Below are 27,021 nucleotides of genomic sequence, written 5' to 3'. Positions count from 1 at the left end.
GGGAAGAAGAGAGCTATTGAGAGTGGTGGAACTATGCTCCTGTTAGTTGATTGAATTGGATCAAGGAGGAAGGAGTTTGGAAAGGGTGTGTCAGAGTCTATAGCAGTTGGAGAGGTATGGGATGAGTCAGAGAGAGGAGCTATGGGCAGAGGCTGAAAGAGATTCACCCTACCCAAATAAGTAGAATTTATACAAATATGAATTGACATAAATACACATCAAAATATATACATTATATAGCAATATGCATACATGCATACAAATATAAACGCATTATATATAGGCAAGTTTATATACAAGACACAAACTCCACTATATAAACATTTACATGTACATAATGTAGTAATATTTACATGCTCAGAAATTCCCTTATGTGTTGTTTATAAATACACATATAGGTTTTATTTATCTAAATAAATTGTAAAACACTACTTGTGCCTTAAGTGTAATCATATTTATACACTGTGACTTATATGTATTGTCATAGAAAAAATACAAACCCATAGACACACAGTCATTTATGTGCATGTTATCTGCATAATATGACATACCAATAAATATTAAGTAGATATACATGTTTACTGAACTTTTCTCAATGTATGTATATATGTTTAAAAGCAATACATGTATACAGACAAACCCACATAACTAACAATATACATATAATTATATGTATAGAAATATACATGCACACATGTATGTACAATGAATTGATCCCTAAATTTACTCATCTGTACGTACGTGTACTATGGGTATTTCTAAGTTGTGAGTCACAGCTTGATGGTCGACTGTGTCAAAGGCTGCAGAGGGTTTAAGCGGGATCTCGGAGTGATGTTTCTGTCATTGTTAACTACTTTGAGGGTACCTGCTAAATGCTGCTTCAGGGTAAGAAGCTGGATTGGTGGCCCTGTAGAAAATATTTCATGCTGATTTGCTCCTGCATTTGGAGAGTGTCAATGATGTGGCAGGAGTTGTCAAGATCATCTGGGTAAAGTTGAGTTTCTTCACAAAGGGAAGAACAGTTCCATCTGAGGTCCTCCACAAGTATTGCTTCTCCTCATAGAGTTTTGACAATTGATGGTGAGAGAATGTCATCGGTTTTTGAGGTGGCGGTGAGGATGCACTGGATGTTTAGCAACTTCTTTGTGTGAGAGAACATTGAAGGCTATCCACTTGAGGGTTAAGTGGGAGGTAGAATGATTTTTGCACATTTGGAAAATATGGTCTAGTTATTTAAAAACCCTAGAACCTCTGACCAAAGTACTAGCTGAAAGCCAACTTACCAGGTTGAGACAGGGGAGTCAATGTACTGTTAATCCTGGACTCCTTATGCATTACATGAGCATAGCACATTCCAGACAGTAATCAATCCTGTGAAACAACAGGATTATTTGTTTATTAGTGAGTTCGGAAACACCTTTCACCATCGATGGCCACATTAGAAACCACACCTTCTAAAGGCTTTATTAAAACTAATGTCCTAATCTAGTGCTGATAATCTTTATAGTAATAACTATAAAAAAGAACACAGTATTGGTAGTGATAGCAATTACATCATTGTCACGGTTTTTAAATATTGGCTGATCTACTCATCCTAAATTCAATACAGTGAGTAATGGTAAAACTCTATTGCTCAGTGCTGACAAACCTTTTTGGGTGAATGTTCACTTTACAAATACACATTATTATACACATTTTATATTATAGGAAATTTCTACTGCCCTTATATGCTTACCATGACAATATAGTCTATCTGATATTCAGGAGTTAATATTTTAGTGGGGTGTAATTTATAACCTCGATATTCTGATTCTAATATAACTGATGCCAATTTTGTGTTTTTGAACTGGGACCTGATTTTATTTTGTCTTGTCAGTGAAGAAGTGATACATCACTTGGCACTTATAGATTTACTGAGGAATTAGAGGATCTGGGAGGGGATTCATGCAGAACTTGACAGCCTTGAAGAGTAGTTTGTTTCTATTAGCCGCTTGGCTTAGTAGTTCTATAGAATGTGGCCTTGGTAGAGGTAATCAGAGTTTTGTATCCAGAGCTGAGCTGTATGAGAAGTTCTCTTAGTGGATTATCAAGCAATTCCTATAAGGACTCATCAGTACTTTCCTGTCAAAATCAAAGGCAGTGCCTATTTCAGTCATTATTTAGAAAACATCACATGGGACTTATTTCATGTCAGAGCTATCATCCAACAGGTATGCAGGCTCTGAATTTCACTTTTTCATTTCCAGTATAAAGTTAATTTAAATCATAATCCTTCTTCAGTGCCAACTCATGAATACTGACACACAGAGCTTCAATATCAATGTCAATAAAAAATTCTGGACAGGAAGAATTTCCGTCATACATATATTCTTAACCCGTTCTGTGCTTATGATGGAATCACATCATCATGAGCACCTTCTAAACATTTACGTTGTTTTTGTTGAAGTTTCAATCCCAATCTATTTGAGGTGTCTCCTCAGGATGCCGTCATCCACCTCCCACACCGCCATGGTGTTGAAGTATCCAATCTCCAATGTGTATTCCAATGCAGTTAAGGGACCAGGTAAAAACCTCAACTAGCGCGGATAAATTACAGTTTGTATTTAGCAGCGGCAGGATACCTCCGTACTTCTCAGCCCAATGTAACCCCTCGTAGGGGGGTCCGAAAAACCTCAACTTGCCCGTTTAAATTACCATCCTTCTTAAGCTATCAGAGTTCTCCATATCCTTCAGTTCAATACCTACACACGTCTATAATGTGTCAAACCCCATTTGAGTGCATAGCATGGCTCTTTCCAAGCACTGTAGATCCCCTCAGCGCTGCTTGCTGTGAGGTCGCTCCCCAGCCTCCCTGGAGACCTGGTATCGTTGTGCTGCATCTGTGCTGCTTTCAAGCTTCGTTTTTACTCTGTAATAGGCGCTGCTTCGCCTCGCTCCTGACATAGTTGAATTGTATTGCTGAGTATTCCTTCACTTGCACTGTTGCGCATTGACCGCTGCTTCGCCTCACTTGTGTTTACATTCAGTCAAGTGTGCTTGTTTGACGATATTGCGCTGAGCGCTGCTTAGCCCTGCCTCCGCTGCTATCACCAGAGCCTTAAGTGCGCGTTTACCCCCAGCGCTGTGCTCTGCCCTCCCCCACGCTGCCATTTTGTTTATTGTGTTGTTGTTGGTCTGCGTCCTCGTGAGCCCGCCCCGCCTCCCAGCTGAGACGCCCTCGCCCCTCCCCCTCCACTATCCATATATGACAGGAGTTCCCACGCGCAGCGTTTACGCGCAGCAACCGCGCCCAACCCGCGCCGAAGGTGCGCCAAAGGTAAGCCCGTCTACGCCCGTCCGCGCCTGGACCGCGCCCAGCGCCAGTCCCCCTGCCCCTCGCGCTGCCCAGCCCTCCCGCATCACCTACGATGCCGCCACCCTCCTAGCCCTTAACCCCGGTCGCGCCCCCAACTGCGTCCAAGCCGCTCCTGGACACACCCATGGACCTTTCTCTTGCTACTCCTGCAAATTCAGCGGCACCGACAACATCTCCGCTACGACCACACCACAGATCCCCGACCCCAACCACCTACAATGCATCCTTCTCAACACCCGCTCGGTCCACAGACACGCCATTGACCTATGGAATCTACTAGACACCATCTCTCCAGACGTCGCCTTCCTAACAGAAACATGTATGAACGCCTCCTCCGCCCCTGACATCACCATTGCCATCCCTGAAGATTATAAGATCATACGCAAGGACCGTACCGGCCACACAGGAGGAGGAATCGCTATCGTCCATAAGAAATCAATCCGCATCTCAACCAGCTCTGACGCCAACCTCGCCAACTCCGAACACCTTCACTTCCAGATCCACATCGACCCCAAGACCACACTCAGAGGCACCCTCCTCTACAGACCACCAGGACCCCGCGCAAAATTCAGTGAAGACATCACGGACTTCATCACTCCACACGCGATCCCCTCCAAAGACTACATCCTTCTGGGAGACCTCAACTTTCACCTTGAAAAGATCAACGACCGCAACACCACCACCCTCTTGGACAACCTCGGACTTAAACAACTGGTCACTTCCCCCACCCACATCGCAGGTCACACACTCGACCCTATCTTCACCTCCAGCAAACATATCTCCTTCAGCCACACTACGGATCTCCTCTGGACTGACCACAGCTGCGTTCACTTCACCTACAACAAGCCAAAACCCATCTACCACCTCCAACCAACTCTGCAAAGAAACTGGAACAAAATCACCATCGACCAGATCTCCTCATCGCTCCTTCTAAACACCCCAGCCCACTCTTCTAACCCAGACCAAGCCGCCACCAACTTCACCCTATGGTTATCCAACACCGCCGACACCTTAGCACCACTGAAAAAACGTCAAAGCAAACCTGGCAACAAGAAGGCCTCATGGTTCAACGATGATCTTAAGAAGTCCAAGAAACTCTGCCGCTCCCTTGAAAAGGCCTGGAAAAAAGACCCAACCACTAGCACCAAGGACGCCTTCAAAAACGCCACCCGCACACACCACCAACTAATCCGAAAGGCCAAGAAAGCAGCATTCAAGGATCGACTTGACAACAACGCCCACAACAGCAAGGAACTTTTCAACATCGTCAAGGAATTTTCCAATCCCTCGGCCAACTCCAACGACATCACCCCCTCTCAAGCCCTCTGCGACTCCCTAGCCTCATTCTTCCACAACAAGATTGCAGACATCCACAACAGCTTCGTCAACCAACCCGGAGACCAACCCACCCAACCACATGCTGAACATTCTCCCCCCGTGAACACCCTTAACGACTGGAACCCAATCTCCACTGAGGACACCATCCGCTTGATGAACTCCATCCACTCAGGATCCCCCACAGACCCATGTCCTCACCACATCTTCAACAAAGCAGACTCCGTCATAGCACCGCACCTTCGAGACGTCATCAACTGCTCCTTCACCTCTGCTACCTTCCCGGAAAGCTGGAAACACGCTGAACTCACCGCCCTTCTAAAAAAAACCACAGCGGACCCCACCGAACTCAAAAATTACCGCCCCATCTCACTTCTTCCATTCCCGGCCAAAGTAATCGAGAAAGCTGTCAACAACCAGCTCGCCGCTTTCCTCGAAGCCAACAAATCCCTCGACTCCTCACAATCTGGCTTCCGAGCAAAACATAGCACTGAGACCGCTCTCATCGCAGCAACAGACGACATTCGAACTCTACTGGACAATGGAGACACAGTCGCCCTCATCCTCCTCGACCTCTCTGCAGCATTCGACACAGTCTGCCACAGCACCCTTTTACAACGCCTCAGTAACATCGGAATACAAGGAAAAGCACTTGAATGGATCACCTCGTTCCTCACCGGAAGAACCCAGAGAGTCCGCCTTCCACCATTCAAGTCCGAGGCCACTGAAGTCATCTGTGGCGTACCACAAGGATCCTCACTCAGCCCCACCCTCTTCAACGTATACATGAGCCCCCTCGAGACCATCGCCCGCCAACACAACCTCAACATCATCTCTTACGCGGATGACACTCAACTAATCCTCTCTCTCACCAATGACCCCAGCACCGCCAAAACTAACCTACACGAAGGAATGAAAGAAGTTGCCGAATGGATGAAACTCAGCCGTCTGAAACTGAACTCTGATAAAACAGAAGTCCTCATATTAGGTACATCCCCCTCTGCATGGGACGACTCTTGGTGGCTGGAAGCCCTTGGAAAAGCACCCATCCCGACTGAACACGCACGGAACCTAGGCGTCATCCTGGATTCCTCACTCTCAATGAACAGACAAGTCAGCGCCGTATCCTCATCCTGCTTCAACATTCTTCGCATGCTCAAAAAAACATTTCGCTGGATCCCCACCGAAACCAGGAAAACAGTCACCCATGCTCTGGTAACGAGCCGACTGGACTACGGAAACACCCTCTACGCAGGTACCACCGCTAAACTCCAGAAGAAACTCCAACGAATCCAAAACGCCTCAGCCAGGATCATATTAGACATCCCGCGCAACGAACACATCTCTGGTCATCTGAAAGACCTCCACTGGCTACCCGTCAATAAGAGAATCACTTTCCGACTGCTAACCCACGCACACAAATCACTCTACGACATCGGACCAGAATGCCTCAACTCACGACTGTCCTTCTACACCCCCTCCCGCCAACTACGTTCTTCCAGCCAAGCCCTCGCCACTGTACCTCGCATCAACAAGACCACCATGGGAGGCAGATCCTTCTCATACCTGGCCGCTAAAACATGGAACTCACTCCCTACTTACCTTTGCCTTACCCAGAACCACCTAGCATTCAGAAAGCAACTTAAAACGTGGATATTTGACAAATAATCCTCCTCCCCTTCCTAAGCGCCTTGAGACCCTCTGGGTATGTAGTGCGCTATATAAATTCTGACTTGACTTGACTTGACCTTTTGAGCCCATCCACAAAGCCGCCATGTTGATGAAAGGCAGTATCTTGCTGCCTAAATACCCTCTTTGTTTGAATTCATTCTACATACACATCACAAATACACTCAAAAAGTGCTGATGAAGTTAGCAAACCAATAGTTATTTCTAGATTTGTTCTGAACCTATCACATTTAGCTGTGAAATCCCTCATTCCATTTTGGTGAAAAATTGCCAAAAATGTTACATCTCTATCTTTCTTACACAAACACACATATACACAAAATCAAAACCACACACACACTGTAACAAAATAACATACTTCTTTCTTCACCTTGAACTTTAGGGGGAAATATTGTGGCTTCCAAGTGTAAACTTCTGCTGTCAAATTTGCAAACAAGTCACATTAAATACAGTGCATAAAATAGCTTAATCTGATGAATTTGAGATGCTTGTATTTCCATTCAGTGCTCAAAGACATGGCCTTTGCCTTAACCATCATGCTAGCCCTTGAACTTAGCAAGTTACAAAACCTTCAGTATGCATCACTATATATAGTTCTGAAATATTCTTTGCAATGTTCTTCCTAATGTCCAGTGTTTTGTAGTTAATGGAAAACGAGGCACCACGTTGATATGGCATGTGATCTCAGGTACTTCATTGACTAATTAGTTTAGTTACATTTGTTGATTGTGCATTATAATTTAATTAGACCTGGTTGAGTAGCTTCAAAGACTTCCATTAATATTCTACATTGATCTGCATCATATCTTGCTCATACGTTACATTCTCTAACTGTGATCATCATTCTATATTGATGTACTTTCTTTCAATAATCTCGGAATATAGTAATTGACAAAGTGCATTGTAATGGTTGTATGGAATTACCACCTACGATAAAATCAGCTGGGGAAATTACTGTTTTTCAAAATATTTTATTTAGAATTTTGGGCATTAGGTACATACACAATGCAGTGAGGTTTCAGTAATTAGACATCCTCACAGTATTTTACATATGTTGACAGTTAACAAAAGTGTCATACCTCCGGTTGGTATGCCTACAAAATCCTTGCAATACATGAATCAGCTCTCCAAACAATTATCATCAGCTAGCCATTCAAGGCCTACATACTGCATTATATAGCATACAATAGTAAAGAATTATTATAAACCACTTTGACTAGATAAGTATGCTCCACACATCCATAAGGTGTGATGTTTTCAGGAGACAGGAAGCAGAGACTCTTGATTGTGCATTACACATACCTAATTCTTTGAGCCATTCCTTAAAATGACTTGTTAATGTTCGACTGGGAACATTAAGGCTCTCATAATCCCTGGGACCCTCGTAAAAGAGTCTTACCAGATGAACTACTACCGTGCGCTTGGCCCTGATACCCTCAATTCTAGATCACCCTAATTACTTGTATTAACGGCTACCAGACGCGCCGTGGACCTGTCTTCAAGCACTCATTCAGGTTTCACGTAGCCGGTGACTGGTTACCGGACATACAGCTGAACCACCTCCTGAATGGATCCCGCATAAGATCATCAGATCTCCACTAAGGAGCGATCGTCCAACACGACGCACTTTGGAACCGATACCACGTCCTCAATTGAGGCAGTCCAGGCTTGCAAATTCAGGCAATGCAATGTTAGTCTGATGATGATCCTTTATTTTTAATAGGATCGAAACACCGTCGACAGTTTATGTAGTCACACACTAGTTTCCCACTGTGTTACCCAATTGTGTTTACTACAGGAGTACAGCTAGGCTGATCTATTATTTTTACTAGCGTCTCACTATTTCTAAATTGCCTGCAAAATACCCTACCCTTGTAAATCCTCGTTTTGTCTTGCCTTGTTTTATGTACTGGATACAGGACTGTATCCCACTGTATTATTGTTCACTTCTATTTGTTTAAACCTTGCCATTGATTAAACCAGTGTCCGGCTGGAAACATTTTTCATTATAGCGCAGATTGTTGCCTATAAATCATTTAAGTGTTTCCTAATTGTTTTCAGTCAAGGACCTTTGTTGCTTGATAATTTCTTAAACCAAGGCAGTGACCATCTCCCCCAGTTTATGTCAACTCTTTCCTTGCCCAACAGCATAGTTACTGCGACCCTGTGTGATTGAGGGATTTTTTTCACTTAAAGAGTGCAACAAACGGATCTAACTCCAAACTATTCGATGTCATTGTATTTACTGTCTCATTAACTCATGACCACATGTCACTAATTGGAGGAAATTTCCAGGACAAATGCATGAAGCCTACATCAGATGTAGCATTAAGCAAAAGTTTGAGTACTCAACTGTGCCATACTGTATCATACCAGTGGGACTCTAATAAGCTCTGTTAAGCAAATTGATGTCTATTAACTTATATTTTCCATTGGAGGAAACCTTGAATGTATGCTGATAATAGAAAGACCACTGGCTTTCCGATATTTTGTATCCCAGATTCTTGATCAATTTATACCTAACCTGGCTGTAACAGGCACCGGACAGTTCACCGGTGGGCGTGAGGGGTGGGGGCTGGTTTTGTGCCGACTGGGACAACTTTTGTCTCTGGGGGCCGGTTTTGCAGAAGTTCAAAGGGCTGGAAGCATTCCCCTTTAGATCCATATCTAAGCACGTCTATCAGGCCACTATGTAGGTCTGTCATAAAAGAAACAAGTGACTGGTCCACCCCCAATGACTCCAGCTCAGTCCTGAGCATATCTATGTTAACACATTCAAAGGCTGAGCTGAGGTCCATAAAGGCCAAGTGGACTGAACGCCCCTTTGCCCTGTTGTATTTAAATATTAAGAGGTGCAGATGTAAGTTCTGCTCAACTGTGTTTTGCATGGGCCTGAACCCGTATTGCAGGAGTCAGATTTACTACTCCCACTCCCACATAAGCAACAGTAGGGAAGGGCTGGGCTTTGGTAGGGTCAAATTTACTCTTCCCACTCCAATCGAACCAAAGGCAGAGACAGTATTGGACTTTATAGAGATTAGATTTACTATTATTTACTATTCCGTCTCCAATGTATACGACAATAGAGAGAGTATGGAGGGGCTAGAATTACTATTCCTACTCCATTGTGAGCAACTGTAGGGAAAGTGATGTACTTTGGAAAATTTACTATTTCACACTAATATGAGCAACAGTAGTGAAAGTGTTGAGTTAGAAGAGGGTCAGATTTACTATTTTCACTGCAACACAAGCAAATGCAGGGAAAGTATTGGACTTTGCAGACGTTAAATTTGCTATTCCTCCTCCAATCTAAGAAAAAGTAGGGAAAGAGGTGGACTTTGAAGGGTTCATATTTACTATTTCATCTCATTAATGTTTTTCAAAAAACATTTAAATATAGAACAAAATATTTTTTTTACATATTTAAAATAAACAAATATTCATAAAATGAATCAATTAAATTAAATTCTAAAAATGTATTGTTAAGATTACTATTAAATAAAAAAACTATGGAAAAATATATATATATGAAATAAATACACTCTACGCTACACTAACTAAAAAAATACAAACAATTGAAATTAATAAAAAAAATTGAAAGAATAAACACTATTAAAAAAAGAAATTGAAATTAAAGCACTTGACACATGTAAAATTCATTTAAACAATTTTATAACTAAATACACGTTACGCTTAACAACCAATCAGCAATTTACTTAAAACAGCAAATAATTTAATAACAATTAAACAATACATTTACATAAAGAATTTTCAAGTAATAAATCAAGGTATATAAAAAAGAAATTATAAATTAAAAACAATCATTTAAACTTTATATTTAACTTTTCACCTTGAACTGTTACACACCGAACAACCTGCTACTAAATTAAACATTTATTATTAGATTTAAAAAATAAATCACATTAAATCACAAACTACACTAAAAAATAAATACAAAAATGATTATAATAGTGATAGTATATGATACAATAAGTAATATTTATCAAATTAATTAATATATTTTATACATCTAATATATAGAAAATTATATTATATACAGCGATATTTTAAAAAAACATTATGTAATTAAAAAACAATATTCTTGCCATCTGTAGTCTGTACCACAATATATCTGAGTTGAAAATATTTTTGACTTAACCATTTGTGTATTTCAGTATTTTGTCCACAATATTCTGGTAAATCTCCCTCTTATTGGGGTTGCGCAGCTCTGTCGAGTTAACAATACACTCCTGACCGTCTCAGTGCAGCAAATTATGTTGCTCCAACGTTTTCAAGGATCCCTCACTAGACCGCACCACTATTGTCAAGGAGATTTGGCCCACTAGTGGTGCTATCTCACATAACCCATCAATGCCACAGCTGGCTTTAAAGTGCCATAGAATGTGCCGGAACGTGCCCAGCTAGTCGACTGCTGTAGTGGTTGCGTCAAGTGCTGCAGGATATCTCCAATGTAGGTATGTGTATTTCTTCTGCAGCAGTCCAGGACCCAGCTAAGTGCACCATATTCCCCAGACAGCCAGTCATGTCAGGATAAAAGATACCCTTCACTACTAATTCTTAAGTCCTGTGTTTTGCAATGACCACAGTTTGGAAAGATGCTCACCCTCAAGCATATTCTAATGGAATAATGTGGCGTCCAGGGATGATGACGGGTGGGACCAGGAATGCCTGCATCTTTGCTCCTGCATGGTCATGATTGTCCAACCTCGCAAAGCCATGCATATCATGCTCTTGCATCTCAGTAGCTCACCTTGATCACATTGCAGGGCTCCATGGAGTCCGGCTGTCCCGGATTTCTATCCTGGTTGCTTGCACAATATACCGCTGGCAAAAGTTCTCAGTGGGGCACTGCTTGTCCGTAAGTGCCTCAGCAGCTGAGATTCTCATGGTGTCTGCAAGGGATACACAGGCCATGAGAGCAGGTGAAACAGCCTGAGCCCCTCAGCTCAGGCCTCCTGCAGCGGGGGGAACTGCCAAACCCACCACTGCATTCTCTACTTACCCCGTATAATGGAACAGTAGACCTGACTGTGTCTAGGATGATGCTCTAGCGCTCAAAGGCACATTTTCCATCACTATTCACTTGGAAGTTGGATTCTGGAACAATTTGTTCCTGCAGTGTGAGCTATTCTTTGAAAGGTTGCTACCTGGTCTGTTCTGAGGAAGATGCCTGCTTGAATTGTGTGGAGGGTATCTAAACGTTGATATACACAAATTTTGGGCGCGCCAACTTAGCACTTGATCTTCAAGCCTGAATTTATATAGGTCTGTTTTCTGCAAACTGGATCATAGTTGACACACTTTCTTTTTCTTACACTCACCCGCAAACTTATTCACTATTATCACTAAGCACTATCACTGCGCTGATCTGTGGAGCACCTATTTGCATTTGGGAAACAGCCTTTACTCTGAAGTTTTTCTAGTACATGTTCCACGCATGTTTTAGATCGTACAGACTGTTAGCACGCAAATCTTTACATCCCAATACAAAACCACGCATTTTAGGATAATTAAACAAGCATTTGCAATGCAATCGGTCTCGCATTTGTTTGTGTTAGAGCGTTTGGCATTGCAAATGGCAATGTTTTTTTTTACCCATGTGTTATGGAGTGTATGTATGTGCTGTGGAATTATGTGGGTTGTATTAGTTATTTGTGGAATTGTGTGGCTTGGAATTGCGTGTTGTGGAGTGATAGAAGTGGAGTGGATTTGTGTAGTGGAATTATGTGGCATGGTGTGATGTGAAATTATGTGGTTGGTAATTACATGGTATTAATTGTACTGGAATTATGTGGACTGCGATTGTGTGTTATGTAGTGTAATTAAGTGGAATGGCATTTTGTGGAGTGGTATGCACTAGAGTTTAATTATGTAGTGTGCTGTTTAATTTTGTGGCATGTAGTGGGATTGTGGGTTGTGGATTGGATGTATGTGGTGTGTTGTGACATTGTGTTGTTGAGTTGAATTATCTGGTTTTGTGTTGAATTATGAGGTATGGATTGGAAATGTATGGTGTTGAAAAGTGTGGGCTGGAACTGTGTGGAAAGATTTGCCTTTTTGGAGATTGCTACTATCGATTCAAGCTCTCAAATGAAGGTTAATGCAAATGAGAAATTAAACATTGATCAAATGTTGGCATCTATGCATAAATAAAGGGGATTTGCATACCTGGTGGTATGGGCATTAGGCCGGTGCAAAATATGGCTAGGATGGACCATAAACCTGGTATATAACAGTTGCACAGCTCATGGCTGAAGGCAGCTGGTATTTCCACGTATGTTCTAGTAACTCATGTTCTGCATGGGACAGGCTATTGCTTCATGGGCAGCCCGCATCCCTAGACAATTGCAGGATTGGGGGCAGGTGCAGATGGTGGTCCGCAAGTTTCCAACACGTTTCTGATTTCAGCATAGAGGCCCAGTAGAATAGTAGCGGCTCTGTACTCAAGAGGCATTTAAACCACACACTCTGACATGCCATGTCAACTGAAGGCCGGGGAAGTGGAAGAATACCCATACAGTAGATACAGCATGTCTTGAGAGATTGCCCATGCGCGCTACCTAGGCAAGACCTAAAAAGGACGAGATCTCCCTGAGCCCACTCCTTTCCTCTGTAATTTGCCTGCAAATTATTTTATTTCCTCCTATTTAACAATAAGGGTTTTCATGATGATCCCAGGAATACAGCCTACCACCCTGCAGCACAAGCTTTTCAAAGCAGAAAAGCACCGAAAAAAGCATATTTTCTCTTCTGCTCCTTAAAGGTGGCCACTTCAACCAGCAGCAGACATATCAATTAAGCACCAGACGCTGCCTAGGACAAATAGAGTTTTATCTGGTCATGCTTTAGTACATCTTCGGTTTTGTCTTTTCCTTCTAATCTGTTGTGTACAGGAAAACTGATAATACAGGTGTAGGCAAAATCGCTGCTAAAACACCAGCGGAAGGGGTGGGGGAGGTATACAGTAAGCTAGATAACGATTAGGTAAATATAAAGAGCTAAATATATGCGTAGGGGTCAGAAGAAAATCGGTCATGAATGAAGTGAGAGATTTTCTACATGCACACACTTTGTTCTAAGAAACAAAATCCTGAGAGTTTGACAGCAGCTAAATTTCAAGAGAACATATCAATGGGTACAAGTGCAGTAGGGTAAATTACTAACGATTACTAAATGAACATACACCAAAAAAACAGCAATTGTGAAGTAAATATACGGTAATTAAAAAATACAATAGAATTACGGTAGGATGACAGCAACAATAAATCATACAATAAAAGAACCAATAAAACAGCACATTGTTCGCTGTATTGAAGGTCTGTGTAAACCAGTCTTTTTAAGTGCTTTACCTACATTTACAAAACCAAATCTATTAGTGCAGCCCCATCTTTTGGAAAACCTGGCAAGTAACTAACTATTTAAAACAAGTTTGTGATGCAGTAGCCACACTAGATGGGCCTGCTGGTCAGTGAAACTGTCATAAACCTCAGATTTCTAGGTTTTCAACTGAGGTGTTATAGATTTCATACTAATTACTGCGAACACATATTCTAAAATTATTAACTAGTTTTGTTAACAATAGTGTGGCAGTCTGTAGTACTACAGCACTGGAATAAGTTGTAATTATCCAAAGCAATTATGCTCACATCACCAGCTCCAAATATTGAAAAGTAGAGTTAGCCCTGATGGAACTTGTATCCTATGAGGGGCATGGAGATCACTTCAAAAAGTGTGTGTATCAACATAGCTATCATAAAATAGTAAAATTCCCCTAAGTACCAAAACATTTAACTTTGCTTTTGTGGGCAGTGACAAGATTTTCTTGTCATGCTCAACAAACATATCTCCTATAACAATAAAAAAAAAATGCCACAGAATATAAAAAACTGCAACTGCTAAATTCCTTTAACTGGTTTTCTTAAGTACTCACACCTGCAAGCCCGGTTGACCAGGATCGTCATGCAAACGTGAAAACAATTTACACAATTGTAATACTTTTACCCCGGGTTAACAATGTCATTTCCATCTACCAATAGGTTATATAGTCGTTGTTTCTATAGGACTGATATATGTTGGCTCAGTATCGGCCAGGCGAAACCAACAAAGGGAAGTAAGTGGCTTTGAACAAAATGTAATGCAAGATTCAGGCGACCAGTTTTCAAACGCTAAACACGGAAACCAGAATAAAATTCCTCTCTCCACCTCGGGGTCTTTCAAGACCTGACCATGAACGCCAAAAACCGCTAGACTTTAAACTTGCTACAGTAATTTCTCTGTGGAGTTTTCCCATGCAAACACTGCTAGGTGGAAGCTGATTGAGAGGTGTGTAGATAGTCATAATATACACACTATATCTACTCGACTTCTCAATACAATGTGTGTTCTCCGTGTTTTTATTTTTAGAATTGTCAAGAAAACTTACACATTTTACAGTAGTTCAGAAGAACAGTCAGGTGGATTCCTGGCTATTTTCAAACCGTACATTTTTACTCTTCAGTTTACGGACTTTCATTTGCATTATTAGATTACTGGCGCCAAGGCCATTTCTGTAATTGAGTTACTGTTTTATACTTCGCTACCACTGCTTGCAGATGTGCCTACACATTACCAGTCCTTCATGCATTCTGTTGTGATTCAAAACTAAGTGTGCCTACCACCACCAAAGGACAGGGGCGCTTCAAAAGAGGACATCCGGAGAGGCTACTTACTTGAAAATCTGTACTCATCCTCCCGTCTTCTGATCTCTAACTCTACAAAGAGAGGATGGAAATAGGATATATATAAATAGAATATATTATTTAGAGTTTAACTACCCAACCTCATGCCCTCTTAAAGAAAGAAGCATGTATATTTAAGCTCCTCCTTTGTCCAGGACAACACTATTTAAAGCTTTTATGAGGCAGCTTCCTTTCGGGTCAATGGCTCAGCTTGAACTCCTCATATTCCTTTTATTTCAGTTCATGCTATCGCAAATCTGTGAATGGTCAAATGCCCCCCCCCCCCCAAAAAAAAACTGTATTCACGTTGCTGAAACTAAGCAGCAGACAGAGCTAAGAGCCACAAAAACAGACACGCTACAGAACATCCGTGTATTTTTGTCAAGTGGAAGACTGGACGGGAATAACATTTTAAAAGTAAGTAGAGTGTTAACGATAATGTACTCCTAGTGAGTTTAACATGGCTTTCCTCAAAAATCCATAGGTCAAATGCACTACGGAAGGAGCAACAGTCTTTTTTTAATTAATTTTTTTAACTATCAGCAGCAACTTTCAAATGATCACAGAAAGTAAACTGAATAGGGAAATAGGATCAGTCGGACACGTCGAGTCTGTCGTGGCAAATATGCTAATTAATTTGAGTATACTATTTTAATTTTAAATAGAGGCCTTATGCTTTCTGATTTTTTTTGCATTACTAGTGTTTTTACTTTTCTATATGGTTTGCAATGCGATTGATATACTACGTTGCATCCACTACTAGCAAGGAACTTATTTACATTCACTAATTTCACTTCTGAATGAAAATAATGCTATATTCCTAATGAAACTCCCAAAATATTCCTCTAATGTTTATTAATAGTTTATTTAAATCAACTATCCTTCTAGAATGATTACAATCCTGAAGAAGCTCGTTCCTACTGGGGTTGCGGTTGTTACACAGTTCTCGTGATACTCGATCCACCTCCCTTATTTAGAATGACCCCCCCATGTACATGGAGTGCGCCAGCCTTCAAAAAACGGACCTTGAATCCCAACCTGGGGATCTCAAAACGTCAGCCTCGCCCCCCCACCCCCCTCCCACTCCGCACCCGCCCACTCCCACCCCAGTGCTTCTCCTTCCCTCCTTTTATCACTGACTAAAGAAACGAGGGGGCTGGTTGAAATTCTGCACTTGAGACGCCACGTGAGCGCTCGTGCCGATTCAGCCACATGCACCAGCATCCTTCCACCCGCTCACGCTGCACCCACTGCTTGGTGTAGGCTCCCCTATTCCCACGTGCACCCAATTTATTAAACCCCACTCGTAAGACGCAGCGGGGCCATAGAGTGCCAACCATACGAGCTCCTTTGTCAGGAATCAAAGTTGGTGCCTGTTGTGGGCACGGTGCCAGTTGTAGGTGGCACAGCGCCTGTGCCCACCGCTCTAGTTTCACGTCTGTACTGACACACGAATAAGCAGATGTGCTGCACTGTAATGGCCTTTAATTTAAGAGCGGTACAGATGGCATTAACTCGGGCTCCCTGGCATTAGGAACGAGCCGGCCTGCAGTGAACACACCTCGCTGGACAGTTCAGGTGGCATCACCTCCATGTTATGTAAAGTGCCGAATAAAGGGGCAGGGTGGCACCAGCTCTCTCCGTGTCCTGCTCCCAGCGCACTTATCGCACTACTGAGGGGGCTGAAAGGTTCCTTTTGAACCATTTCACAAGCACTGCAATACATACATTGTCGCCCCTAAGGTGCATGGGGTTGTATGCAGTTTACTCGACATTCTCGAATGCAGTATTTTAAAAAACCATGCTCAAAAACATGTGTCCTACTTAAGGCGAATACCCGATTCTGCCCCAAACTTGCAGTTATCTACTCAACAGAGAACCATTGTTTACATTAGATCATTTAAGCACACCGCGTAATTCATGCATGCGATACACATCATTTTTAACACACAGCACTATACATGCATGGGTTTATACATCATTTGTGCAAACAACAGTATTCATGCATGGGTTTTTTTAGTGTACCACATCCCGCGTAAGCTAAGAAAATGTAATTGTGAATACAGGCACCGAGGATGTGATGAATATTAAATACAGGTCAGCTTGAGCGTACGCCTCACGAGAACGGAAGTGCAGCATGTATGCCGTAAACGAGGGGGTGCACGGACGCTCTTACATGGAAGGCCCACACTTAATTTTAATCCGGACACGATATTATGCTATTGGCTGATTAGCGCTGGTGCCTGAACTGCATTCCTTATCAGACGGCTACGTTCAACAATGCTCTCTCTCTTTTAGCCGCCCCCCCCCCTCCGTTACACCCGCACAAAAGATCCACAGAAAATATAATCTCAGAAATGGCTTACTGCCTCCGAATCTCCAAATCCATGCATGTACAAATTATCGTACATGGAGGTTTAACAGCCCAAAACACGGCGTAATGCAAAACCAGTTTAAAGCTACAGCTCCGCTGCCAAATGTCTCCACCCCCTCGAAAGAACTCTTCTGGAAACCTCCTTCCAATTCAACGCACAGCAGCAAGCACGCGCACGTATATTACGAGCGCAGGCGAGAGAGGCGGGCTCTGCTTTGAAAGGCAGGAAAGTTCTTTTGAACCTGCGAGGTTCCGGGAGATGCCCCGCCTCTGAGCCAGGCTCGCGGTGATGTAGCTTGTCCGGAGCGGGCACCTTAGAGGCAGAGGGGTGTGGGTAGCGGAGAGCCCAGAAGAAAGCAGGGATCCCGGGAGTGCTGGCGTTCTCGGGAGACAGCAGGAGGAGAGAAATCCGGTGATGCGATGGAATGAAGGAGCCAACGACAAAAGAGCCCAGTAAGTGGTGCGGAATGTGTGTGTGTGTGTGTGTGTGTGCGTGTGTGTGTGCGTGTGTGTGCGTGGGCGTGTGTGTATGCAGTGTGTGTGTGCCTGCGTGTGTGTGTGCGCGCGCGCGTGATTGTAAGAGGCTGTAAATGTGGAGAAAGATGTGCACGGCTGGGGGGAGGGGGGGGCTGGGCGTGCGCGGCCACGATGTGCAATCTGCGCTCGTACCCAGATCTAAGTCCCTTGAGGCCCGACTCCACAGCAATAGGTCTCGAACGAGACCTAAAAAGGGGACTTTGGGGTCTCCCCCAAAAAATATATCATTTTAAATGACTAACAAATGTGTAAACGACAAATGGACTTAAAAACATGTATTGACTTAATGTATACATTTTTAACAGTAGGTGGGAGTGTTACGTTCTGATAGAATTTTTCAGAGGCAGTAAGCATGGTAAAAGTATGCGTGGTAGTGGAATGTGTGGTGAAGGTGTTTGTATTGTGAATGAATTTAAATGCGTGGTAGTGGTATGCGTTGTGAAATGTGCGATGTAAAGACGTGCCAGGTGAAAGAAGGCTTGGTAATGCCATAGAACCTTTGCGCATATATATATATATATATATATATATATATATATATATATATATATATATATATATATATATATATATATATCTCCTGCTCCTGGGTCTGCCACACAAATAAGGGAACACTCGAACAGCTGCCAAAGGTATGACCCTTAACCTTTTATTCCCTGGTAGAGATTGCACTCGCACGCAGACAGGATAGCAGTACCTTCGTCATGCCTGTGTGGCAGACCCAGGAGCAGGAGATTAACACGGCAGCCTAGCCGTGAGGTGAACACCACCCTGTGTAATACGGGGGCCACAGGAAAGGGGGGCTTATCCAGAGCTTGGACTCCTAAAAGAGCAGCGGTTAAGAAATTGCGTCCATCAAAGGGAAATAAGGACTTCAACTCCCATAACGCAGTGAGCACGATATGGCTCAATAAATCAGCGTGTGGGAGTGTGCACGTAACCTCCGTCGCTAAGCCTCTGAGAAAGAATTAATTGAAACCCGTCAGGCATGACGAAGGTACTGCTATCCTGTCTGCGTGCTAGTGCAATCTGTACCAGTGAATAAAAAGTTAAGGGTCATACCTTTGGCAGCTGTTCGAGTGTTCCCTTATTTTTGTGGCAGACCCAGGAGCAGGAGATTAACACGGCAGCCCAGCCGTGAGGTGAACACCACCCTGTGTAATACGGGGGCCACGGGAAAGAAATTCTACCTACCCTGAAGTGGAGCAGCTGTCGCGGATAAGGATTGAAGGCGCACTTGGGGGCTCATCCAGAGCTTGGACTCCTAAAAGAGCAGCAGTCAAGAAAGTGCGTCCATCAAAGGGAAATAAGGACTTCAACTCCCATAACGCAGTGAGCAGGATATGGCTCAATAAATCAGCGAGGGGGAGTGTGCATGTAACCTCCGTCGCTAAGCCTCTGAGGAAGAATTAATTGAAACGCATCAGGCATGACGAAGGTACTGCTATCCTGTCTGCGTGCGAGTGCAATCTGTACCAGTGAATAAAAGGTTAAAGGTCATACCTTTGGCAGCTGTTCGAGTGTTCCCTTATTTGTGTGGCAGACCCAGGAGCAGGATATATATATATATATATATATATATATATATATATATATATATATATATATATATATATATATATATATATATATATATATATATATATATATATATATATATATATATATATATATATATTCACGCTCCAAAGTCCCACCTCAAACCGCTGAACTCCAAGGGCGGGTGCTGCCATATGCGAGGGTGAGGTCTCGCAATAAATGTACGCTCTGTTCCACGAGGAATTGGAGCACTCTCGGGGTAAAAGCAATTTATTAAAAGCAGTCCTCCAGATGCATTTCGACATGGTGCCTTCGTCAGTGTATGAACTGCTTAGTCTGTGATACCTTGTGTCCCATTGGCTTATATTTCAAAACCCCAGGTCTCATTGGATGGTTCGAAGCCAATGGAAGGACTGCAACCCTTCCTGGATGTTCCTGGCTGTGGCGTGTTACCATACTTACGTTGGTATTCTGGTCTAGTAGATTTTGCGTTTTGACCTGTATGGCAACTATTGATCAAGCCCGATAGGCCGATATAATGCACAAGTGTAGCGTAACACGCTCAAAATGCCGCTCCGGTATGCAGTCCCTGTTGGCCCCACATTAGGGGCGGTGTATACTTCATACACAAGGTTCCCCCTCCATCGCCAGCCGCTGGAAGGATAATGCTGCAGGCGTCTCTCATATTGATTGGCGTCCCTGGGCTTGTATAGCTCACGACCTGGCTTGTCAGCAGAATAGTCCAAACAGCGGCGGTTCGAGCGGTTACATTGAATTCACGCTCCAAAGTCCCACCTCAAACCGCTGAACTCCAAGGGCAGGTGCTGCCATATGCGAGGGTGAGGTCTCGCAATAAATGTACGCTCTGTTCCACAAGGAATTGAAGCACTCTCTGGGTAAAAGCAATTTATTAAAAGCAGTCCTCCAGATGCATTTCGGCATGGTGCCTTCGTCAGTGTATGAACTGCTTAGTCTGTGATACCTTGTGTCCCATTGGCTTATATTTCAAAACCCCAGTTCTCATTGGATGGTTCGAAGCCAATGGAAGGACTGCAACCCTTCCTGGATGTTCCCGGCTGTGGCGTGTTACCGTACTTACGTTGGCATTCTGGTCTAGTAGATTTTGCGTTTTGACCTGTATGGCAACTATTGATCAAGCCCGATAGGCCGATAGAATGCACAAGTGTAGCGTAACACGCTCGAAATGCCGCTTCGGTATGCAGTCCCTGTTGGCCCCACATTAGGGGCGGTGTATTCTTCTTACACAAGGTTCCCCCTCCATCGCCAGCCGCTGGAAGGATAATGCTGCAGGCGTCTCTCATATTGATTGGCGTCCCTGGGCTTGTATAGCCCACGACCTGGCTGGTCAGCAGAATAGTCCAAACAGCGGCGGTTCGAGCGGTTACATTGAATTCACGCTCCAAAGTCCCACCTCATACCGCTGAACTCCAAGGGCGGGTGCTGCCATATGCGAGGGTGAGGTCTCGCAATAAATGTACGCTCTGTTCCACAAGGAATTGAAGCACTCTCGGGGTAAAAGCAATTTATTAAAAGCAGTCCTCCAGATGCATTTCGGCAGGGTGCCTTCGTCAGTGTATGAACTGCTTAGTCTGTGATACCTTGTTTCCCATTGGCTTATATTTCAAACCCCCAGTTCTCATTGGATGGTTCGAAGCCAATGGAAGGACTGCAACCCTTCCTGGATGTTCCCGGCTGTGGCGTGTTACCGTACTTACGTTGGCATTCTGGTCTAGTAGATTTTGCGTTTTGACCTGTATGGCAACTATTGATGAAGCCCGATAGGCCGATAGAATGCACAAGTGTAGCGTAACACGCTCGAAATGCCGCTTCGGTATGCAGTCCCTGTTGGCCCCACATTAGGGGCGGTGTATTCTTCTTACACAAGGTTCCCCCTCCATCGCCAGCCGCTGGAAGGATAATGCTGCAGGCGTCTCTCATATTGATTGGCGTCCCTGGGCTTGTATAGCCCACGACCTGGCTGGTCAGCAGAATATTCCAAACAGCGGCGGTTCGAGCGGTTACATTGAATTCACGCTCCAAAGTCCCACCTCAAACCGCTGAACTCCAAGGGCGGGTGCTGCCATATGCGAGGGTGAGGTCTCGCAATAAATGTACGCTCTGTTCCACAAGGAATTGAAGCACTCTCGGGGTAAAAGCAATTTATTAAAAGCAGTCCTCCAGATGCATATCGGCATGGTGACTTTGTCAGTGTATGAACTGCTTAGTCTGTGATACCTTGTGTCCCATTGGCTTATATTTCAAAACCACAGTTCTCATTGGATGGTTCGAAGCCAATGGAAGGACTGCAACCCTTCCTGGATGTTCCCGGCTGTGGCGTGTTACAGTACTTACGTTGGCATTCTGGTCTAGTAGATTTTGCGTTTTGACCTGTATGGCAAATATTGATCAAGCCCGTTAGGCCGATAGAATGCCAAAGTGTAGCGTAACACGCTCGAAATGCCGCTTTTAATAGATTGCTTTTACCCCGAGAGTGCTTCAATTCCTTGTGGAACAGAGCGTATATATATATATGTATATATATATATATATATATATATATATATATATACATGTACACCAAATACCTCCAAAATTCTGAAGTAAACCAGGACACACGGAGTTCGTTGCAAAATTTAATGGCAGAGTGAAAAAGTGCGACGCGTTTCGCCGATAAGGCTTGCTCACGCTCGTCTAACAAACAATGACGGCCATTTTTAAAGTGCTGAAAACACACCCCCAGTGTAAACATATCTTCACCAAGGTATTGCAGGGCTGCCATATTGTACTAATGTTGATAACACTGATTACTGTCCCACATGATGTACAATAATGCATAGTATAATACTGGGGCTGAAAATGTGAGTTATTACATGTTGCACAACAATTACCCGCATGAGCGCGACAATAACGCTGCGTACAATTTTGTTTTGAATGTTGTCATGTAAAACACCAAATCAATTCGTGAGGCGTTAAACATGATTGAACAAATGCATATAAAAATTAAATGCAAGTATATTAGACATACACATCTCGTCTAAGTTCTGACACGAAAATTGCGATCACGTGTTACCTTTCAGCACGTAATCTAAGCGTTCATTTGATGCTGTAACGCTGACACATGCAATGCCTCATTTGATTGGATCCCGTTGCTGGGAAACGAGATATCAACAATCCACTGGTTGTACCCGTGTAACCAACTGAACAAAGCCCAAGTGGGCATGTGCTGTCGGTAAACATCACAAAAATGTTATGCCTGCACAAAGTACTCGCCCGAGTGGGCTATTGCCAAAGTAAATTAACAAACCGAAATATGAATATAAATTAAACTGGTGCCGCCCCAGTGGGCTATAATAAGTCTCTGTTCATTCAAAAGTTGGTTGAGTTTTTGTTCAGAAAAAGTCCCAGCCCAAGTGGGCATGTATAACATACATCCAAATTGTGTCCCATTGGAAACAGTGTTCAGGTTCAAATAAATTCATTGTATCCAGCAGTACCCCACACGACCTGTGAAAAAAATTTATCTATAAAATTAAACTGTTAACATTTAAAATGATTAAAATACAGACATGCAATGTGATGACTATTCATGTACTGGTGATTAAAGGAATGCTAATGTAGTACATAGGTTGCACTTCTTTCACAGTTCTGAGGTGAGTACTTAACAGTATTTTCCAAAGAACTGCTGTTTTCCTGATTCTACTTGTTTACCCACGTTCCCAGAAATACCAGGCTGCCCTTATTTTCTGAAATTTGGATGTTGGGCATGTAGTTAGTGAAAAAGATGATTCTATTTGACTGATTTGATCGAAACATGACACCAGCTACTAGAGTGCTTTCAGAATGGGGCCATCTTGGTGGATGCTCTCTGTCAACCCTTGCAAGGACAATTTCTGTTCTCAATTTAATAATCTCCTGGTAATGGAAGAGAATGAGTCATATAGAAGTAAGTGGATTCATTTTTACTGCCATAAAATGTAATACTTTTGGTCAATAGGCTGCACTCCTTTTCTGAAATCACTTGAAACTTATACCTATCATTAGTGAGACTACAAGAGTATGTGCTCAGATCAATCACACAAGTGTAAGCTCCCTCAATCTTCAACATTATTAACTGCTAATAATATTTTGAAACAGTTATCACATGACTTTATAATGGGAAAGACCTATAATCTAAAGGTTGCAAAGCTACTAGGGGGTAAGAATGTTTTTTAGTTTTGTTCAGAGAAGCTTCTTTAGATGCATCAAGGTGTTCACCACACATTAAATGGAAAGCATTTAAAATTCACCTTCTTTGATAACTGTTTAGATCTTTTTGTTTTGCAGCCCGAAAGCCTCTTCTCTTCCACCAATCAATGGATCTAGAAAGTACAAGGAGGGTGTAAGTAGACCATTTATATACATATTTTTTAATCTGTGTTATTTCATATCACAAAAAACTAAAATTGCTCTCAGGATTATCCACTTCACATTGGGTAGGGTTGTTCTTTTTTGTGTAGAGCAGTGTAGGAAAGTGGGTGATTAGTAGGTGGAGGTATTCACCCTCAGCTAGTAATAATACCAGTCACTAGTAGGCCCAGTCAAGTCTCAGCAAATAAAACCTTCACAACAATTAGTAGCTTAGCATACAAGCAGTTTGGCTTAATGTAGGATACTAGTATATGTAAAGCATTTAATATCACCAAAACAGTAAATAAGTAAAGGTCACAACAGAATGAAAATCCAGCACCACTTTATAAACATAGAGAATATTTGTATCCTCAAAACAACACTGAAATGACAAAACTCTGATGTAGGAAACTGGAGTTATGAATTTACAAAGATTAAATAAAAATTGTGCATTCTAGTTAACCCTGGGCGTAGTGTGCGTAGTGGGGCTACGCGAAGCTACGCAAAGTGGGCGAGAAACTACGCCCACCTGCGCACTTCGCGGAGCCCCACTACGCACCGCATGCCCCTCTCCAGAACATAGCTAAATTAAATTAAATGGGCAAAGATAAATACATAAAATACACTTACCTTGTCCGCGGCGTCCCGGGTCTCCCTCTGCTCGTTCACGGCGCCGTCTTCTGACTTCGCGAGAAATGCACATGTGCGGCCGCCCGCGCATGCGCATTGGTTAGAAGACGGCGCCGTGAATGAGCAGAGGGAGCCCCGGGACGCCACGAACAAGGTAAGTGTATTTTATGTATTTATCTTTCCCCATTTAATTTAATTTAGCTATGTTCGGGAGAGCGGGAGGGAGGCGGGTGGCGGGCAACTTCGCTACGCCCAAGGAGTGGGCGTAGTGTTGCCTACTTCACCTACTTTGCAAAGGGCAAAGTAGGCGACACTACGCCCACTTCGTGGGCGTAGCGAAGTTGCCCGCCCAGGCTTAATTTTAGTGCCAAAAAGCTTAAAGCACCACTTGCAGCTATCTGGTCACACTGGACCGGGACAAAGTCAAAGTTTTAAGCTGACCGTGATGGAGCATGGGTCAGATAGGCTGAGGGCTAGATCCCTGTCAAACGATTACCTTCGGACTTAGGGGTATATTTACAATGGGATAGTGCCACCAGAGCTTCACTTTTAACATCGTTCTGGTGTCGCTAGGCCCTTCTCCATATTTACAAAGCAGCGCTAACCTACTATGAGTGGCTTAATGCCACCTTGTAAATATGGCCCCTTTGCTTGAAAGGGGCATAGAATGGGTGTTGCTGTGGGCATTCCACCGCAACACCCATTGCATTTTGAGGTTGGCCCAGATTTACAAGGATGTGTAAATCTGAGGCAGCGTCAAAAACTAACATAAGGGGGTAAAGTTAGAACAAAAGTGCACCGGGTTATGTGCCTGGTAGAAAAAGGGGAGGAAAACTCAATAACTAATGACTGAAAACACTCTAGTGTTGATTTATTGTGATATTTTATTTTTGTAACATCTTTTTTTCTTAGCAATTGTTTTTCTTAATTCATTATACGTGCAAATTGTTATAGGTAAAAAAGACAAAACATGTGCAAATGGTGTAAGACTGGACAACTTGATTGATTATTAAAAAATACAGAAGTGCATTCCTTTTCAACGCGTTTCGGCGTGAGCCTTCTTCAGGAAGTCTGTATTTATGCACCAATATCTGCTGGCGAATAAAGCACAAGCGGATGTGAGTGTACTGTCGTTTGATAAAAGAAACAGTCCACCTGCTGGTATGTAGTTGTCTTGAAAGTATTCAAGACAACCTTCAGGCGGACCCGGCTGACGGACGATCAGGATACGGACGGACCCTTAGAATTTGAGATGGAGTCCTCCCTGGATCCATGAGGGTGCACACGTTACCTGCATTAAACTAGTGTCTTCTGATCAATGGTACCATACACCTTCATATAGTTAATATATTGGAGCGAACACCACGCAAATCTACCGATAAAATCAGTGAACATAGAAGCTCCGTTCGTTCACGCATCAATAGACCACCGCCAGATAGAATACTTTCAAGACAACTACATACCAGCAGGTGGACTGTTTCTTTTATCAAACGACAGTACACTCACATCCGCTTGTGCTTTATTCGCCAGCAGATATTGGTGCATAAATACAGACTTCCTGAAGAAGGCTCACGCCGAAACGCGTTGAAAAGGAATGCACTTCTGTATTTTTTAATAATCAATCAAGTTGTCCAGTCTTACACCATTTGCACATGTTTTGTCTTTTTTACCTATAACAATTTGCACGTATAATGAATTAAGAAAAACAATTGCTAAGAAAAAAAGATGTTACAAAAATAAAATATCACAATAAATCAACACTAGAGTGTTTTCAGTCATTAGTTATTGAGTTTTCCTCCCCTTTTTCTACCAGGCACATAACCCGGTGCACTTTTGTTCTAACTTTACCCCCTTATGCTGTTTCCTTGCCAGGGTTCATTCGATTAGGCAGGGGCCCCTTACTTTCCTAAGCTAGCGTCAAAAACTAACACCATGCAATAGCATGCATTAGAAATGCGCAACGAGGAGACATACTTTTATTTCTCCTCATTTTTGCTTTTACTACATGTGCTGCATTCTGCTGCAGACATGGAAAGAGTAAAACACCATTCCTGCACACAAACCATCATTAAATAATGACGATTTGCCACTCCTATGTGTGTTGCAGAATGCAGCGCACATAGAAGTAGCACCTCACCATTATTGATTGTTTCTGTGCAGGAAGGGACAGCTTCCTGCACATAATCAAATATTCCCTGGAAAAGTCAAAGAGGTGTTTTAGTGCAATAATTACTTTTCAATGTGCTTCTTTCCCTGTTCTTTTGGCATTGGAGGGCTTTTCTTTGTGAGGTTATGCATTATGCATACCACTTGCTCGCTGTCCAACATTTGACAACACAAAAGCACTAAAATACCTTTTGCCACCATACAAAGTACTTAGACCTCGCAACTCAACTCTTCTGTTCATGGAACCGTGA

General features: G+C 42.9%; 1 protein-coding gene across 2 annotated transcripts in view; it reads left to right on the top strand.

Moving 5' to 3' along the window:
• DCDC2 (doublecortin domain containing 2) overlaps positions 1-27,021 on the top strand; it is a 641,411-nt gene that overhangs the window by 324,363 nt on the left and 290,027 nt on the right. For both annotated transcript variants that reach the window (XM_086965151.1, XM_086965150.1), the window contains exon 6: positions 23,912-23,966. In XM_086965151.1, the coding sequence (XP_086821277.1) occupies positions 23,912-23,966 (55 nt within the window). The remainder of the gene's footprint in view (positions 1-23,911; positions 23,967-27,021) is intronic.

The sequence above is a fragment of the Lissotriton vulgaris genome, chromosome 4_1 (genome assembly GCF_964263255.1).
Source record: "Lissotriton vulgaris chromosome 4_1, aLisVul1.2, whole genome shotgun sequence".
Classification (NCBI taxonomy): Eukaryota; Metazoa; Chordata; class Amphibia; order Caudata; family Salamandridae; genus Lissotriton; species Lissotriton vulgaris.
Note: the sequence above shows the minus strand (reverse complement) of the source record. Positions and strands in the feature narration are given on the sequence as shown.